The following is a 19,252-nucleotide window of genomic DNA, read 5'->3' on the forward strand; positions in this document are numbered from 1 at the left end:
TGCGGGGCTCTGCCGCTCGAGGTATATCCCGGGGGGATGAGCGACGCCGCCGCCGGTCCAAGATGCCGCCCGCACCCACGCTCATGACCAAACAAGGGCAGAATCGAGCGGTGGAGAGGGAACAGGGGCAGAAAGAAGCGGGTGTTTCAAAGTGACCACGGCGGTGCCGCCGCGGCCGCGAGTTGGAGGAGCCGGGAGGGGAGCCGGGTGGAGGGCGGGGGCTCCGCCCGCCGTGGGGCGCCGGGCGCGTGCGCGGTGCGGCCCCAGCCCCGGCCGCCGCCGCCCGCTGCCTATTTTAGTCCGAGCGGCTGCGGGCGCGGGGACCCGACGCGCGCCGAGCAGCCTCCGGACCCGCCGAACCTCCGAGGCTTGGGCGTCCGGGCGCCCGTCGGGCCGCCGCGCCGGTGTCCCCCGCGCCCCGCCGCTCGCTGCTCCAAACTTTGGCCAGCGCCGCCCAGGCTCGGTGCCAGGGACGAGCCAGGTAAGGAGCGAGGCGCCGCTGACGCCCGGAGCCCGGCTATTTGCAGCCTCGCGCTCCCGGGCTAAATCGGGAAGCGAAAGTTGGATCCCTGCTCCCCTGGGAGCAACTTTGCGGGCCCCGGCGCCCCGCCTGCTCCTCGCGGGCCGCGCCCTCTCGGGGGCTTCCCGGTCCCTCGAAGCCGCCACTCGCGTTTGGGAGCGCCAGCGTCCCCGGGCGCTCGGGCCCCATCGGGTGCCGGTTCCCGCGCTCTGCCTCCGGCAGATCCTTGGGGAGCTCGGCCTCGGCTCACCCCCGCTGGGGTCCCGGGGTTTCCTGCCCCTGAACCCACGGCGGCTCCTCCTCGCCCCCTGTAGGGCCGCCGGGTCCTGCACCGAGACGGTGCGCTGTGTCGCCGCCGGCCCGGAGCTGGGAGTGTGAGGAGCAACGCGCTCAGGGCGCATCCCTCGTAGTCCGCGAGCTCGGGATCCAGGAGAACAGTGGACACCGACCCCTTCTTTCAGGAACCAGGTGAGCAGATGGCTCGGGAACCCGAGATCCTCGCCACCTCTACCACCCCACCTGCCCCCTACCCCCGTGCCCTCGTTAACCAGGCGTTGGGAAACCGGTTGTTGACCACACAAGTCACAGGAATTGCTTGTTTTTAAGAGTGGAAAGACTCTTAGCGACATAATGCCCCTTGGGATTCCGAAGATGCGCAAAGGGTCCGTTGGAATCACAGAGTGAATTGAATAAGTATACTAGCACGACTTTTGCTCCTTGCTGTTATCTTTCGTTTTTGTAGTTTGGTGATGGGTTAGAGTTAGTTTCACCATTGAGCTATTTAGCTTGCAAACACCTTTTTGAAAACCAATAGATAAACAGGACTTTACTAGAACCAGTAATTTTAGGAATTGGGACTCCTAGAACAAATAGAAGAAAGAAGTTTTATTAATTTAATCAAAATGAATCAAAGTTTACCATACTCATCTGCCTCATTAGACCCATTCATTCTCGGTATTAGGATAGTTCAGTGTAAACCATTTAAATCCACTAATATAGATCAAAGGGAGCTGAAATTGGCAAGATCCTATCTATCAATATTTATTGACAATAGGTAATAGACATATCAAAATAGACATAAATATATATAGACAAATAGACAATAAATATACAAGTAAAATTATTTATAATGTATGATGTTAATATCATACACTATAATAAATACATATAGAAACTTAAAGGTATGAACTGTGTATATATATCTCTAATAAGGTGTAGTGCATCAAAATATGTTATAAGATGATCTCAACTTTAAAAAATTTATATTATTATCTCCCAGTTCTTCAGTCAGTAGATTGTAGTTTTCCTATCATTTCTCTTGGACCAAAAATTGGTACTTTTCGTACTGCAGTGAATTAGTTGGTAATACAAGTATAATCAGGTGAATGTATGTGTGTGTGTGGGGGGGGGTGTATTAATTAACTTATTATATAAATGTGTATTAGAGGCACAGGCCACATAATTTGAAGAGGTTTGAGACCTCTAGTCCAGCTGCCTCTGTTCAAGGACTCTGATTCTCAACCTTAGGAAGGGTAACCATTCTCCCGTCTTTACTGTTGAGGTTTGGGGAGACTGAAAAGTGATTTCTAACTGTGTTCCTCATTGTTTGTGTCCCTTCCGTATGGCGTTCACCTCTGGCATTCTCTACATGGATGAATATGTCATTGACTCTGCCTCATGGAGAACATAGGGTAGTTAGAAGAACAAATAGGACAAAGGGAGTGAAAGCACCTTCTAAGGTACAATAGAAATGGTAGTTATTGTTAGCTTACGTAATGCTAACACATAAGCTGACATAGACAGTAGTTTATGAGTGAATCACTCTCCCTCCTGCAGAAATTATGAGGTTAATTCTGATTTGATTCCCAGTGAAAGCAAACTTTGTGTAGGTAGAGTTACTAAAATAATGATGTCCCCTATCCTAATAGGCTTCTATTTTTATTGATTCCAACATTTGGAAAGTAGTTGAATTTTTGTCATTTCTTTTCTTTTTGCAGAAAATCAATACTAAGTCAACTATTAATCTTGTATTTATTAGCTATTTCAGAATTATGTGAAGAGATCTTTAAATGACTTGATCATTTCATTCACAATTTGTAAGTTTGTGTGTATGTTCTTTAATCATCTTAAGAGATGTGAAATTCTTATACATTTGTCTAATAACATATTTTCAAAATGTCCAACCTGTACCAATTATTTTCCCACCTAAAACCTTTACTTTAGTATGATAAAAAAAAAAAGAATGGAAAAATATGGTTAATTGCATGACCTTATTTGGAAAGAATACATATTTTAAATTAAAGGTATTTTCAGTTCCCATTTGGAATTCTTTTCTTGAAACAGAATAATTCACCTATTCTGTAAATCTGCATAGTTTTTGTCAGGGACCAGTTTGTATACTTAATAATAGAAAGACTGTTTAAATGTCAGAGATGGAGGACAGGTAATATGGTCAGAAAGTAGTGCCACTTTGTGTAAAATACTTATTCTTTGAAATGTATTCACCACAGATTTTAATATTAAATAGTTAAATGTATAGTCATGTCCTACATATAAGTAAAATGGAAGTTTGCTACTTTTCAATTTGTGAGATGCAACCAACTAGGATTTTTATGAGAAAGAAAATAGAGATTTAAATTAGACACTAAAAGATGGAGTAAATGTTATAACTTTCTGTGTATACATAAAGATTATAGTAATGTATTCATTAAGTACATATATGCTAATGTAGAATGTATATATATATATATATATATACACATATATATAATACAATTATTTCACAATATAAAAATAGAGCCTTCTAAATATCCTAAGCCTTCATATTTAAAAATGAGGGTATTAGTTTTTTCAAAGTATTCAAAAAATAAGTTATTCCAGTTATTGTTCCTGTTTTTAGATTTAGTGTCACTATTGGAAATGTTATAGAAGACTATACTAAATAACTTTATAATTGCTGTAGTGAGTGCACATTGGTGATTATCTTTCAGACTAGCTAATTCCACCATCCCTCTCTCCTTCACCATCATGTATGTGTATATACAGATATGTATATTACAGATACATATACATATATATATACTAGAGGCCTGGTACATGGAATTCATGCACGGGAGGGGGGGGGGGTCCTTCAGCCCGGCCTGCAACAACACCAGCATCCCTCACCCCGGCCTGAGGTCTCTCCCCTCCCTCCATTTGGCTGGGGCCCCTCCCCTCCCTCCATGGGGCCGGGCCGCAGACGCTGGGCTCACGTTGCCGGGGCGCCGTCGCCAGCATCCCGCCCCGGCCACTATGGGCACCGCCATCTTTGTCACAGAGTGATGGTTAGTTTACATATTACTCTTTTATTAGAAAGGATAAACTAGAGGCCCAGTGCATGAAAATTCATGCACTGGAGTGGGGGGTCCCTCAGCCCAGCCTGCCCCCTCTCACAGTCAGGGAAGCAACCCAGCGATCAGGAGAAGGCGACGCCCCATCACACCTCTGCTGCTGCCACTGCCAGCAGCGCAAGGCTTGGCTGGCCTTGGTTACCTGAGACCCGGGCGACCCTGGGCAGCTGAGCAGCTGCCATCCAAGGCTTGCCTGTGCCTCGGGCCCACCCTAGGCAGCTGAGCAGCTGCCATCCAAAGCTTGTCTGCACCTCAGGCTGACCCTGGGCAGCTGGGGGACTGAGGGCAGGTCTGGCCGCACTGGCTGGGCTGAAAGGACTGTGGGACTCTGCCTGAGGACGGGTCCGGCCGTTCCTTGTGCCTGCCACCCCGTCCACCCCCCCCCCCCCACCCTCGGCAGGGCTGAGGGGACTGGGCGCTGCCATCCTGTGGCTATGGGTGCCATCATCTTTGTGATGACATGATGGTCAATTTGCATATTCCCTCTTTATTAGATAGGATATCAGAGAATAGTTGTGCACCATGCTAAATATTTTATGTATTTTATTTCACTTATGGTAAAGTCAAATGTTAATCTTAAAGTCAAATGAGGAATTATTATCATCATTTAATAGATAAGGATTCAGCATGTAACAGAGCTTGGATTGGGACCTGGATCTGTCCAATTCACAAACACCAGAGAAGTCTATTTACCAACATTTGGTCCACAGAAATAATTTTGTTATAACACCTATCGGGGTGATACATACAGCCACCATTTTTATGATTGTCCTTTTGTTTGTTTTTACAGGAATTTTCAAGATGAATTATACTGAGTCCAGCCCATTGGCAGAATCACCTGCAATAGGTTTTACATCTAAGTTAGAAAGTATTATACCTGTGCCTTCCAATGAGACCACCTGTGAAAACTGGAGAGAAATACATCATCTAGTTTTTCATGTAGCAAATGTTTTTTTTGCAATTGGGTTGGTTATTCCAACTACTCTTCACCTCCATATGATACTTCTTAGGGGGATGTTAGCTATAGGTAAGAAACCTGACTGAGATTTTATGTACCTTCTGTAACTGGCACCTGATGGGAGCTTTAGAGAATTTCCTGTCAGGTCAATAGCATACCAAAAATATGACTTTGTTATTGACTTAGCAGTGTATCAAATAACTTAGAACATAGGCCTTTTATAAGCCATACCCTTATTTTAGGTAATCCTTTGTATGTTTTCATCTGTTCTTTAGATTTCCCAGATATCAGAAAATCCATTCCTGTGTAAGAGTGTGAATTTTGGAGCCAGATTTTATGATTTGAACCCTGGTTCCAGCACTTGCTAACTGTGTAACTGGAGCAAGTGATTTAACCTCTCTATACTTCAGTTTCCACATGAGTCCAGTAGGGTAAAAATAATACCTCCTCCTAGGGTTGTTGTGAGTATGTGTGTGTCTCTGTGTGTGTGTACACATTTGACTTACAGTAGTGCTTGGCACAGTAAGTACTAGATAGTCTTCAATATTATTATTTGAATAGGCATATACTTGCTATGGGCAGGAAGCAACATTAGGAACAAGAGCAATTCCCAGACACAGTAGTTTAAATAAAACTTTTATGACGGACTCCAGTAATCCTGATGAAGCAGATTAAATTGATTCACATCAAAATATTAAAACAATTGAATTTACTATTTTAGCCAGTGATTCATTTTTTCTTTTACATATTTTTATTGATTTCAGAGAGGGAGAAAGAGATAGAAATATCAATGATGAGAGAGAATCATTGATTGGCTGCCTTCTGCAGGCCCCACACTGGGGATCGAGCCCACAACCCAGGCATGTGCCCTTGACCAGAATCGAACCTGGGACCCTTCAGTCCAGGTCAATGCTTTATCCACTGAGCCAAACAGGCTAGGGTTTAGCCAGTGATTTTTGACAGATTACTCTCTGTGATTATTTCCCTAATGATTCATTTATTCAGGTGCATTTTTGAGCACCTGCAATTTATCAGACAAAGATTGAAGAAGGCAGTCTCCCTTCTTGAGAAAGACACTCTTTGGGGGCCAGAGAACAGATGGGTGGCCATATGTGATGCAGGGGTGCCCAGTGCCAAGGAGAAATGGAGAGAGTGATAGCCTTAGCATGATGGTGGAGCAAGGTCTCACTGAGGAAATGACGTAGGAGCTGGCTTTTGGATGAGCAGGATTCCTTTGAGTGTGAGTGTGTGGTATCCAGGTAAAAGGCACAGGGGAGAAGGCATATTTAGGGAGAATGAGCACTAGCTCATTGTACCTCAAATATATGAAATATGGCATGGAATGGCCAATGAGCTAGAATGGAAAGGTATCTAGAAGGTAGCTTATGGGACTTCCTTGTCTGTGTTACCTCTGAGTAAAATAGTGATTGCAGCAGGAAAGCAGAGTGTTGAATAGAAAAAACAAATAACATACCTTATAAAAATCAAAAGCAAAAAATGAATTTGAAGACAGAGTTTTGGAGGTGGACTAAGGAGATAATTTAACACCTTATAAATGAAGAAACAGGCCTGGAGAAGTTAAATGACTCACCAAAACTAAGGCTGGGAGATAGTGGCCTAACCAGGACTATACTTCAGGTCCTCCAGCTTTCCAGCCAGCCCTCCCATTAGGTTATCCTGTCTCATTTAAGTAATAGTTTACATTTTTTCAAATTTAGCTATGAAATATTTAAAGAACATTTAAGGTTTTACATGTCATGCTGTTATTTAGATGCCCCAAATTATTCTGATGAAAAGAAATTGCAAATGAATAACTTTTTAACATGGGAGGTTAGTTTTTATGTGTGTGTCATTGATATATTTGTATAATATTGGTTATTTTATTTTAAATTAAAAAGATATTTGTTGATGCTCTCACCATAAAATTAATCAAAAGAAGCTATTGATATTTGATTTAAAGTAAGAGACTCGATAAGGAAAACTAGGAAGATTCTCATAGGTGAATGGATAACCACCAAATGGTGAAAAGATATTCAGATGGGTAAAATATTCAAACTCACCAGAAATTATGGAAATGCAAAATATAATTGTACAAATTATACAAAATTCCTCACTATCAAATTAAGGGCTTTCAAATTTTATAATATTGACACTTTGATACTTAACATTCCCAACTAGTAGGATTATAAATTTTAGAAACCTTTAGGAAAACAATTCTTCAATGTCACCAAAAGCTATGAAGTTCATTCCCTTGACTTACTGTCAGGTAATCTACCCCTAAGCAAACAGTCACAAAAACAGATCAATTTTTACATATAAAGATGTTTTGGCTACTTATCAAAAATTATACCTCAGCCCTACCCGGTTTGGCTCAGTGGTGAGAGCATCGGCCTGCGGACTTAAGGGTCCCAGGTTCGATTCCGGTCAAGGGCATGTACCTTGGTTGCAGGCACATCCGTTTCTCTTTCATCGATGTTTCTAACTCTCTATCCCTCTCCCTTCCTCTCTGTAAAAAATCAATAAAATATATTAAAAAAAAATTATACCTCAAACAAATTTCATCTGTCCACCAATAAGGAGGTGGTTGAATAAATGATGATCTAATCAGTTACAGTCATTAAAAACTACATATGCTACCTCATCTCTAAAATTAAATAAAATTGTAATAAACCTTATCTCAAAAGGTTGCTATGATAATTAAGTAAAATAAATGTATCTATAAAGATAATTCTAACTCCAAAGGACTAACCAAATACTAGCAATTATTTTCCTCTTGGAAAAATTCAGAGGACATGCTTTGTATTTTATTTATTGTCCATAGGTTAGTGATAATAAACTCGTAAAACAATCAGTAGCTTTCTGTAATCCCAACTGCTGCTTACACTAATATGAATAAACTAGAGGCCCGGTACACAAAATTCGTGCACGGGTGTGTGTGGGGGGTGGGGCGGGGCGCGTCCCTCAGCCTGGCCTGCACCCTCTCACAATCTGGGAGCCCTCAGGGGATGTCCAACTGCCAGTTTAGGCCCGATCTGGGCCTGCCTGTCTGATCGCCCCTTACCACTTTGCCTGCCTGCCTCATTGTCCTTAACTGCTCTGCCTGCCTGATTGCCCCTAACTGCTCACCTGCCTGCCTGATGGCCCCTAACCGCCTCTGCCTCAGCCCCTGCCACTACAGCTTTGTCCAGAAGGACGTCGGAATGACATCTGGAAGGTCGTTTGGCTGTCCAGTCTAATTAGCATATTATGCTTTTATTATTATAGACTAGAGGCCTGGTGCACGAATTTGTGCACAGGTGGGGTCCCTTGGCCTGGCTGGCAATCGGAGCCATCTCACCCAATCCCGATTGGGGCTGGCTGGCAGGCGGGTGGAGGGGGAGAAGGACCACAGGAGGTTGGCTGGCCACAGGAGGTTGGCTGTAGGAGCACCTGACCACCAGGGGGCAGCTCCTGCATTGAGCGTCTGCCCCTGGTGGTCAGTGCACATCATAGTGACCGGTCAACTGGCCATTCAGTTGTTTGGTCATAGATGAGAATTATAATAGACTTATTTTGAATATTTTAATTATGTATCTTAAAAATAATTTTAGATTCACCTGCCAAAAAAACACCCACCCATGTACTCAAAGACTTCTAATATAATGGGAAAATTGCTGCAATAAGTGACAGAGATGTTTTAAAATTATATATGGTAGTTCTGCCATCAGGTAACAATGCATAAACACTGTAAAGAAGTATTAAATATCACTAGTGGTTTTCTCTATTAGAATTACAGGTTTAAAAAAATATTTTCTAACTTTACAAATTTTCTGCAACAAAGCACGTTTTTCTTTTTTGATAATCAGACCAAAAAAATGAAAATGTGATGTTTGGCTTAGGTATTTCTAGGATGTGTTTGGTTTATTTTATAATTTATTAAGCTTCATGCTAACGCTGTTCTAAACATGTAACATATTTAATTTTGTTATTCAACAGGATGCTCTTTTTACATCATGTGGGCCACACTCTACCGATGTGCCTTGGATATCGTGATCTGGAACTCAGTGTTCCTCGGTGTCAATATGTTGCATCTTTCATATCTTTTGTTCAAGAAAAGACCGGTAATTACTAAAAATTAATTAGCAAGGAAGAGATTTTAAAGCTTAAAAGCTTTTAGAGCACTTTGTTCAGACTTGAGAACAAGCATCTAACATCGTTAGTCCCTTCAGTATCATTCCGGATGAAACTTACTCTTTATATAAATGCCTGAAAGTGAAACATTTGAATACCGTGAAATGTGTTCTACAGATAGGTTGTTTAAGTTTTTTAAATCATTAGGGCTGTTTAGACATGAAACAACATGATAACATTCTCTCTTTTTTCATCATATAACTTCATTTCTTTTGTGTATTGATATTCAGATGTTACTTGGGAATATCTTTGCCTATTTATAAAATTATTTATAGGCAACTTCAATAAACATATTAGCGATTCACAAATACCTCATGCTATTTTTTTTCATGCTAGTTTTTAAATATAATGACTATATTTTTTATTATGCTCAAAATACTCATTTAAGGATATCACCACTTTTGGTGAGTTGTCATCAAAACACTAGGATTTAACTTCTTTTCAATTCTGATTTATCTTGCTGTGTTTCCTTGGTTATATCAAGAACAAAAAGGTGTACATAGAACAGGAAAGCAGCAAAGCTCCTAGAATTCACTCCATACTTATTTACTGACTGTGCAAAGCACATGCAAATACTCAGTAAAGTAAAAAATACAGTGCTTGCCCTTGCCCTAATATTATGTTCAAGGCCAGACGTGTGTAGAAAACTGTTAGAAAACAAGACAATTCCTGGGAATTTATACAGATGATATATATAATAGACATTCCATGAGATTATAGCCCAGTCTGTTTTCCCTAGTACATTACTTTTCTCTAGGTTATGCTGTATAATAAACAACCTGAAAGTCCCAGTGATATACACCAGCAACAGGTTTTTTCTCACCCACCTTATATGTGGACTCTGGCAGCTGTGTGTCAACCATGACTCTGTTCTGTGTGTCTTCTTCATTTCGGAGTCTCTGCTGAAGCAGCAGGTTCTGCTTGCACATGCATTCTCATAGCAGAGAGAGAAGTTCAAGAGACCCATTGTCTCTTAAAATTTCTGCTCCAAAGGGGTATATGTCAATTCTGTTCACATTTTATTGGCCAAAGCAAGTGACATGGTTATGCCTGATAATGTGGGGGTAGGATGGGGTTAGGGGATGTATAATACTCTTACAAGTGGTAAGAGCAGTAAATAGTTGGGAATAATAATATTATCTGCTACACTTATTGTTGTAGTCCCTGTTCCTATCAACCATGATTGGCACATAGTAGGTGCTCAAAAAACATTTGATGACTGGATGCTTCCAAAGAGAACAATTGAGAGGGCTTCATGAAGGAACTGGGGCTTGGGCTAAGACATGCAGGTTTCGAATATGAGTCAGTAGACTCTTCAGTTCATATGTTCATTACTGTGCTACTCTGGCTAGCGTATATACTGGAAGTGGGACATATATGTGAATAAGTTATTTTAAACACATTATGAGCACTCCAGAGTGGAGGAGGGACATGACAGTTATAATGAGGATTACAGTTTCTGAATTTAAGAATTTGCTGGAACCCAAGTTTTGAACATAAGGTTCAGAAGTTGCTGATGTGATGGCCGCTCCCAATGAGTAAATCACTTAGTATCTGTGCTTTTGTTTTTTTCTTGGATGATAAACCTCCTTTTTTGAAAAATATAAATGCTGGTTCTTCATTGCAGTTGAACAGCAGGACAAGTACTCATCTGGATGTATAAGCTTCATAGTGTGACTGCCATAGGGTTTATTGGGATGGATGATCATTTGAACCCCAACGTTCATTGACATGCACTCTAGTTTTCCCAGACTAATGCTGGGCCCAAAGATGGGTGTGACCTGGGCCTTGGTTGTCTCACAACAGAGGCAGTTGGGTCATTTTGCTTTTCTCTTTCTCCAGTAGCTAGTCTTACTCACCAGTGGGTTCTCTATTCTACAGATTTTATCTTAGCTTAAAACTGTTACTCTGAAACCCTTTTACACTCTTCACTTTGCTGCAGAATGAATAAATGAGAAGCAATGTTTGCATTTGTGGGTGATCGCCTTCCTGTATCGATGCATTAAATGATAATTACATGTAGGTAAAACACCTACTGTATGTATTTTCATAAATGTGTTTTTACATTGATTCCTATTGTTTATTTTCTGCTACATATTTCAAAGTTAGTGTAATTTCTGTGAAATAATATTGTTCTAAAAATGAAAAGGTTTTGTGTTGTTTATAGAAAATGCTAAGATTGGGAAGGTGAATGCTGTAATAACAGTCACAACCTCCACGGTTGCTTTATAGCAGCTAGGGAGAGGTGTGATCAATAGTGCAAATCTTCTCCATATGCTCTCTGCAAAAATGCCCTTTTAGCATCTAAACTCATATCATCACTTATTCACTGTGTGAGATTCCACTGACTGAAATACGGAACGGTGAGGGTCTGCGTTACAAATTTTTTTTTTTTTATATATATTTTATTGATTTTTTACAGAGAGGAAGGGAGGGAGATAGAGAGTTAGAAACATCGATGAGAGAGAATCATCGATCAGCTGCCTCCTGCACATCTCCTACTGGGGATATGCCCGCAACCCAGGTACATGCCCTTGACCGGAATCGAACCTGGGACCTCTCAGTCCGCAGGCCGACGCTCTATCCACTGAGCCAAACCGGTTTCGGCCTGCGTTACAAATTTATTCTCAGAAAGGTTTTTGGACCACAGAAGCCACTGTTTTGATATCGCTGCATTAGTACAGCATCTGTCCTGGCTGCATTTCAGGTCAAGATTGAAAAGGAGCTCAACGGCGTCTACCGGCGATTGTTTGAACCACTCCTAGTGCCTCCAGATTTGTTCAGAAGACTAACTGGACAGTTTTGTATGATCCAAACCTTGACAAAGGGCCAGACTTATGCTGCAGAGGATAAAACCTCAGTCGACGACCGTCTGAGTATTCTCCTGAAGGGAAGGTAAGTGATCTTCTCATGGCCCCTCGGTAGTGAGTGAATGGAAGGGGATATTGTCAGATAATGGAGGAAGCGGTGGCAGACTTTGTTGGCGGGGAACTTGCATTTCACGACTGCATTTTGGAACACTACCGAGCGACCTGTTAGTTACCTGGAATTGGCTGCTCTCACCCTTGCTGGTGTCAGGACTTTCAGTTGTGAACGTTGTTCATCTTTTTTTAGCTTTTATTTAAAGTTAATGAATCAAAATTGAAGTAGGTTTAAAGTTCAAGAAGCTTGTGCATGTTTCAGAGGTGATTGTTTTTTATCACAAATATAACTTCTAGGAATCTCAGCCTTCTAGGAAGAGCCTAGTGTATATTGTTCTGGAATAATAGCTAATACCACCCTTTTTCTCTCGAAAGTTCCTGAGTTTGAGTATGGTCACTGTAGGTATAAGAGCGATGGTAGCCATTGGAAGGCACATGGGTGGGTCAATGCTAGAACTTGTCTTCTTTTTCTTATTGTTGGTGAAATTTATTTTGAAATAAATACTTGTCTTTGGGAAGTACTTTTAATTATGTCAGTCATCTGTGGAGTCTTTAAAACCTTAGTATAAACTCAAAACCCATAAGATTATGGAGATTTTAAGGATTGTCATGTTATTTTGTGAGATATTATGCATTTATTAACATTAATTTCTGTTATCAGAATGAAGGTCTCCTATCGAGGACATTTTCTGCATAACATTTACCCCTGTGCCTTTATAGATTCTCCTGAATTTAGATCAACTCAGATGCACAAAGGTGAAAAATTCCAGGTATGTTTTGGCATGGGGTTTTTTGAGGATATTTATTTACTTTATCAATTTATTTTAAATTGAGGTATAGTTGACATATAATGCCGGGAGCCGGTCCATCCTTGCTGTTTCAAGGGACCTGGTATATATGGCATACTGTTCTTAATATGTTTGCTCACCTTCTTGGCACTATGTGTTTTAACCAAGGACGCCTCTCTGAGAAAGGTTGTTTCCCCAGGTAGGGATTTTCCCCTGAAGTTAGGGAGGGAATAAAACCCCTTAACTAAGTGCCAGGCGGGTAATTAATCACTTTAACTACGAACAATCATGCTTAAGCTACATAATCTTTACTCCCTGGAATGGAGATAAGAAACACCCTAACCTTTGGAATAGAGATTGATAGGATTGAATCAACTGGTATAAATACAGATGTAACAAGACAACAGGAGACAGAACTTAGAAGACAGAACCTAGACACAGAACCTACACAGAACCTAGAGACAGAAGAACTTCGCTGGAGAGAACATGGCAAAAGATCCTGGACAGAAACTGGCCACAGAACCTAGAGACAGAACCTAGCAAGAGAACCTGGCTGGAGAACCTAGAGACAGAATCTGGCTACAGAACCTGGATAGAACATGGCAAGAGAACCTGCCTAGAACCTGGTGACTGAACCTGGCTGGAGAACCTGGACAGAACCTGGCTGGAGAACCTAGCGAGGGAACATGGCTACAGAATCTGGCTGGAGAACCTGGAGAACCTGGCTGGAGAACCTAGACACAAGAGAACATGGACACAGAACCTGGCTGGAGATCCTAACCAGAACTTCGCTGGAGAACCAAACCAGAACTTGGCTAGAGAACCCAACCATGCTGATCAACTGAACGCTGCCTCTGTGTCGTTCCTTCTTCGCTGACTCCGTCCACACCTTTGGGGACCCCTGGACCTGCTGGGGTTGGACCCCAGCAATATAACATTATATTAGTTTCAGGTGTACAGCATAATGGTTCAATCTTTGTATATATTGCAAAACAACACCCCAAAAAGTCTAGTTAACATTCATCACCACACATAATTACATTTCTTCTCTTATGATGAGGATTTTTTAAAACCCGACATGATTTTCAAGAAGACTGAAACTAGTTCATGCCTCATTAAAGTCCAAAGGATGTTATAGACGTACAGTTTAGGTTTTTTGCATGGTTTCAGCCATGCCCTGCTCCCACCCTGCCCGAGTACTGGCTTGAATAACAGGACAACTTGTTCAAGTGATGTACACTTACTAGAAGGTCTTGGACATGTTCGCTAACTGGTTGCAATGCTGTTCCCAAGCAGTTGAGCTTAAGCTACAGAAGAAAGCAAGTGCTGTATATCCAGGCTCCTCCAATTCACGCTCTCATCTTGTGTTTGCGAGAGTCAGCTGTGCACTGAGATTTATGTTCCTGTTGTTATCGTCAGTCACCACCTTTACAACTAGAACAGGGCCACTTCTTTCCTCTCCTCCTTTCCTCTGACCTCCTTACAATTTTTTCCAAAGCCTGACTTTTATCTGGTGCTTCCATTTCTCTTTTAGTGTATAGTGGCAAGTGCTTTTACAGTCTCACAGGATCCTGAAGAGAGTGGGATTTGGAGAGAGGCTGGAAACTGAACCTCCTTCGTTTCTAGAAGCAAACGGCCCCCTGTGAGGCCTGGGATACAACATGCATTACCATTTCTACTGAACTTCGAATTATTGTATTTATAATTGACCAAAAAAAAGAATTCCTACTAGTAGTTACAGTTCTCTTTCTTCTTGGGGTCTGGAATTGGGTAGTTGACAAATGTTCCTGATGATTGCTGTGAAGATCCCAGAACATGACCCAAATAGAGGTACCATAGCTGGGTGAAGGGTATGCATTCAGCCTTTCCAAACACCAGTCGGCTATTCTCTGCATAGAGTCTGGGGTAGCATTTCCTAAGTGATTAATGGATAACAGTTACTCCAGCGTCATCCAACCTGTATCCTGTACAGTTGGTTCAGACTCCATCAGAGTGAGCCCTCCGGAGAGATTGTGTACAAAATGTTCCCATTGGCAGTTCCTCAAGAGTAAAAATAGCTGTTGCACATCTGTGTAGGAGTACATCACCTCTTCATGAAGCAAGTTCCCAAATGAAAAATGTCTCATGTTCCCATGGCCAGCGTCTTACTAATTGTGCCCATGGCAGAGGACACTTGAAATTGTCAGTGGTAACTGTTCCACTCCATACTCTTTACCAGCTAATCTGACTTTTCTCTAACTCTGAACAGTTGGTTACAAGTATTCTAACAAGGAGCTACTTCCTTTACATGTTTGCTTCGGTTTGTTCTTTGGCAGTGGTGCTAATGAATTATACAATAGGGTGAAAGGAAGAAGGAAAGGCAGGTGGAATTGACTGTCCCTTGAGATTGCATGGCAAATGTTGTTCAGAGACAGGGGGTAACTGTGATGATAGACACAGTGGTAGAGCTGAGAAACAGATTCCGAACTTGCGGCTGCTCCAGACCAAAGTTCCTGTGAAACTGCTGTTTCCGGCTCTAGCCCATTCGGCAACTCCCTCAGACACCCTTGTTCTTGTGTATGGTCTTCTCATTGTGTGAGGTGTAGAGTGGCTTGGAATCTAAGGTTGAGGGGGCTGATCCAGGACCTTGAGGTAATCTCACCAAACCTGGCTGTAAATGCTTTAGTTGAACTCTACCAGAAAGAAATGACTCCGTGTCTTCCTTTGCCATGTTTGCTTTTATTTCTTCAGTAGAATTCTTCACAAGAACTCAAGTATGGCTCTGCTGAGGATACCTTAATGCCTCAAGAAGTGACTTCTTTACAGAAGCTTTAAATATTTCAATATTGATTTATAAAAATCCCTCATTAAAGTATGTTTCACTTGACTGTTGTGACAGGAAATCATTAACCAGCCACTTCTGACTTAATACCTGCTCTTATGGACTTGCAAGTCACTCCTACTTACTGCAGTGGTAGCTTATTATTCGAATACTATTGTTAAGTTTAAATTTAATAATAATTTAAACATGTTTAAAGCGTTTTTTAACCATCAATAAGAAATGGATTTGCCAAGCAAATTATAGTATCATATAAGTACCATTGCCTCCATGGAAATGAGGTTATTAAAATGGTTGGAAAGAAGTTAAATGCCTTATCTATCACCTAGATACAATTTCTGCTCCTGATGATTTCCAACTCCTTTTTTAACTCCTTGTCTCACTGTACATGCATTGTATTTTCCAAAGTCATGGATGACATCTTTATAAAATGAAGGCATCTCAACTCACCAAACCGTTTCTTCAGCACTTAGGTGCCTGGCTGTGCCGCTGTGAGTACCTGGTGCTCACCTTTCTCTAATAATTGGTGTAGTGTTTTATACAGTCACCTTGCGTTTACTTACCAATCCCCTGTTGTTTCTGGGAACTCTCAAGGACCAGCTTGACCTTATACTTCTCATCCTATAAATATTATATTTTTTTGTCATACATCTTTACTTATTGGCTTCCTCCACTAGAATATCAACTTTATGACATGTGCTTAGCTGGTCTTTGTCTGAGGGACTTTCAGTGGACTGTGAGCCTACCTTATGGCCACTTGATTACTTTCTATTTGGCCATCTCGAAGAATATTGGGTGGTGGTGGGGAAAGAATATTGGACATGCTGGGTAGGGTTGGCCTGGTGGGAAAATATGCCTGGGCTGAAAGTCGGAAGTGTTCACTCCACCACTAGTTAACATGTGTTCATGAATACATTTTTTGCTGCTTCTCACTTGGCATCTGAAAAATAGGGGAGAATGTAACCTGTTTTATCTTAAAGGCAGTTTTGAGGATCCATTTATATGGTAGATATAAATGCACATTAAATGTTTAAAAGTACAATCTATATATATATATATATATATATATATATATATATATAAAAGCATAAGTGACCATTCAACCATTGGACCGATAGCTATGATGAGCACTGACCACCAGGGGGCAGATGCTTCGCCCAGTAGGTTAGCTTGTTGCTGGGGTCTGGTCGATCAGGACTGGGTGAGATGGGCCGGACACGCTCTGAAGTCCTCCTGTGGTCCCTCCCCGGCCCTGGCTTGTGCCTTGCAATCTGGGATCCCTCAGGGGATGTTGGAGAGCCAGTTTCGGCCCGATCCCCGCAAGCCAGGCTGAGGGACCCCACTGGTGCACAAATTCAGTACACTGGGCCTCTAGTACATATATAAAATAAGTGGCATTATATTTGACTGTCATTCCCTAATCATTCTCTACTGCTGTCCCCTTTTATATTTGTCAAATACTGCCACTTGAGGGTGTCATAGTTCATTTATTTACTATCAGCTTCCTTCACTAGCATGCAAGCTTCACAAGGTAAGATCTTGTCTTTCTTGTTCATCATTGTGAGCTCAGTGCCTTGAACAGTGTCTGGAATTAAATACATGCATAATAATATATGTTGAAAGAATGAATGGATTTTAGTATTTTATGAGGTCACAGAGCTGCTAACACATTTCTTAAATTCAGTGTATTTGATTTTGGAGATTCCCACTTTTGAGATAATAAATAATTACAAATTTTTTTTCCTAGGAGTATTGACCTACTTTTTAAAGTAGCCAAACTCTCTGATTTGTAAAGATCAGATTTCAGCTACTGAGAGAAGCTGGGTTTTCCGTTGTCTCTCTTTTTTTTTTTTAAATATATTTTATTGATTTTTTACAGAGAGGAAGGGAGGGAGATAGAGAGTTAGAAACATCGATGAGAGAGAAACATCGATCAGCTGCCTCCTGTACATCTCCTACTGGGAATGTGCCCGCAACCAAGGTACATGCCCTTGACCGGAATCGAACCTGGGACCTTTCAGTCCGCAGGCCGATGCTCTATCCACTGAGCCAAACCGGTTTTGGCCGTTGTCTCTCTTAGTAGACATAAATACCCCTTGTCTTCTGAAATAGGTTTAATTTTGTGACTAACAAAGGGGAAAGAGCTCCTTTGGAAATATTTGCTGTGAGGCCCAGATATTACTTTATATCAGTTAAACAAGCCTTTATTAATTTCCTACCTGGATAGGCCTGGGGTTTCGTGTTGAGATAGAAAAATGGTTTCTTCCTTCAACAGTATTCGTGTTCATTTGCTAATTGCTTCACATGATAAGCATGCACTGAGCACCACTCTGTGCTGGACACAGACATCCAGACATGAAGGTGCACTGTCCCTCCTGTCATCGTGCTCAGGAGAGACAGATGTGTCAGGATTCAGGGCTGTGAGTGCCACCGAAGCACAGAGAAGTACTAACTGATGGAAGGGGACCTGCCCGGGAGGAAGAGTTTCCTGCCACTAGCTTCCCTCACCCTGGAGAAAGGATTTATTGGAGGAATACTTGAACTCTCTGTAGTGCAATTACAGTACTTTCCCACTTTTCTGTGTCATAAGACTTAAGGAAAGGGTACGGTTTCCCAGTGCCGATCTAACGGCAGGATCTCTGTGTGTCCCCAGTGGGCTGCACTGATCGGAGCTAGTCTTGAAAGGTCACACTCGGTAAATAGTAGGAGAGAAAGACCCAGAGAAGGCCCCTGCTGGCCATGTGTGTTAGTAACAGCCGAGGCCCTAAAACTGATTCATGAGTCAGTTTTCTCATTCTCTCCTGTGTGTTTGCAGACTTAGCTAGAGAAGGTCTTTCATCTATAACTTGGCCTCACGAATCTTACCTCAGTTTTTTGTGTGTGTGTTTGGTTTTTTTTGCTTGAAGTATATTCTTCCACCTCTGTGGTAATCTTCATGGTGTAAAGAAACATTTAGCTATAAATTATAGGTCCAACTGGATCGCCAGCCTTACACGCTCTATGGCTGTGCTATTGATAGTGGCCACTCTTCTGTCACCAGACTTCATGAAACAACAAGAATTTGCTTTTATTTAGTCTCCAGACCGCTTGGTTTTAAACATAATTTTACACATGGTTATAGAAGCTTAGGTGTATGGATCTTATTTTAATTTAGCTAATATGATAAATCATTGCTATCATAATATCCACTAAATTATTCTACTCTGCTCTTCCCCAAATTACTGTAGTCATAATTCATATACATAGATGTACTTTTTTCTTTCTCTGTTTCATTGTCAGGTCACCATTGTTGCAGACGATAACTGCAGGTTTTTATGCTGGTCAAGAGAAAGATTAACTTACTTCCTGGAATCCGAACCTTTCCTGTATGAAATATTTAGGTATCTTATAGGAAAAGACATTACAAATAAGCTCTACTCATTGAATGACCCCACCTTAAATGATAAAGTAAGTTTTTCTGGGTGTGTTTATTTTGTTAAATAAATATGTACAGTGAGGTATACCTCACTTAATACAATATATAGTGTCCTGAATTTCCATTAATTAGTCAAATGTTAAGTAAAGTGGGAATGCTTCTGGGACTCATTTCTCAAGAGTGAGGACGTTTTGTAATGATCACATTTGCCATTGCGGAGTGAGGTGGTAAATGTCAGGGACCTCCATGGATGGTGAGGAGGTGCTATCCTCT

The 19,252-nt window shown here is 41.5% G+C and overlaps 1 protein-coding gene across 2 annotated transcripts in view; it reads left to right on the forward strand.

Moving 5' to 3' along the window:
• The first annotated feature begins 263 nt into the window (after positions 1-263).
• The window catches only part of BVES (blood vessel epicardial substance), a 34,973-nt gene continuing 15,984 nt past the window's right edge, over positions 264-19,252 (forward strand). The window contains exons 1-7 of one of the 2 annotated variants that reach the window (XM_036317587.1): positions 264-481; positions 835-988; positions 4,700-4,936; positions 8,843-8,967; positions 11,745-11,932; positions 12,620-12,728; positions 18,844-19,011. In XM_036317587.1, the coding sequence (XP_036173480.1) occupies positions 4,711-4,936; positions 8,843-8,967; positions 11,745-11,932; positions 12,620-12,728; positions 18,844-19,011 (816 nt within the window). In that variant the 5' untranslated portion in view covers positions 264-481; positions 835-988; positions 4,700-4,710. The remainder of the gene's footprint in view (positions 482-834; positions 989-4,699; positions 4,937-8,842; positions 8,968-11,744; positions 11,933-12,619; positions 12,729-18,843; positions 19,012-19,252) is intronic. The other variant, XM_036317586.1, reaches the window with a different exon arrangement.

The sequence above is a fragment of the Myotis myotis genome, unplaced genomic scaffold, assembly GCF_014108235.1.
Source record: "Myotis myotis isolate mMyoMyo1 unplaced genomic scaffold, mMyoMyo1.p scaffold_m19_p_7, whole genome shotgun sequence".
Classification (NCBI taxonomy): Eukaryota; Metazoa; Chordata; class Mammalia; order Chiroptera; family Vespertilionidae; genus Myotis; species Myotis myotis.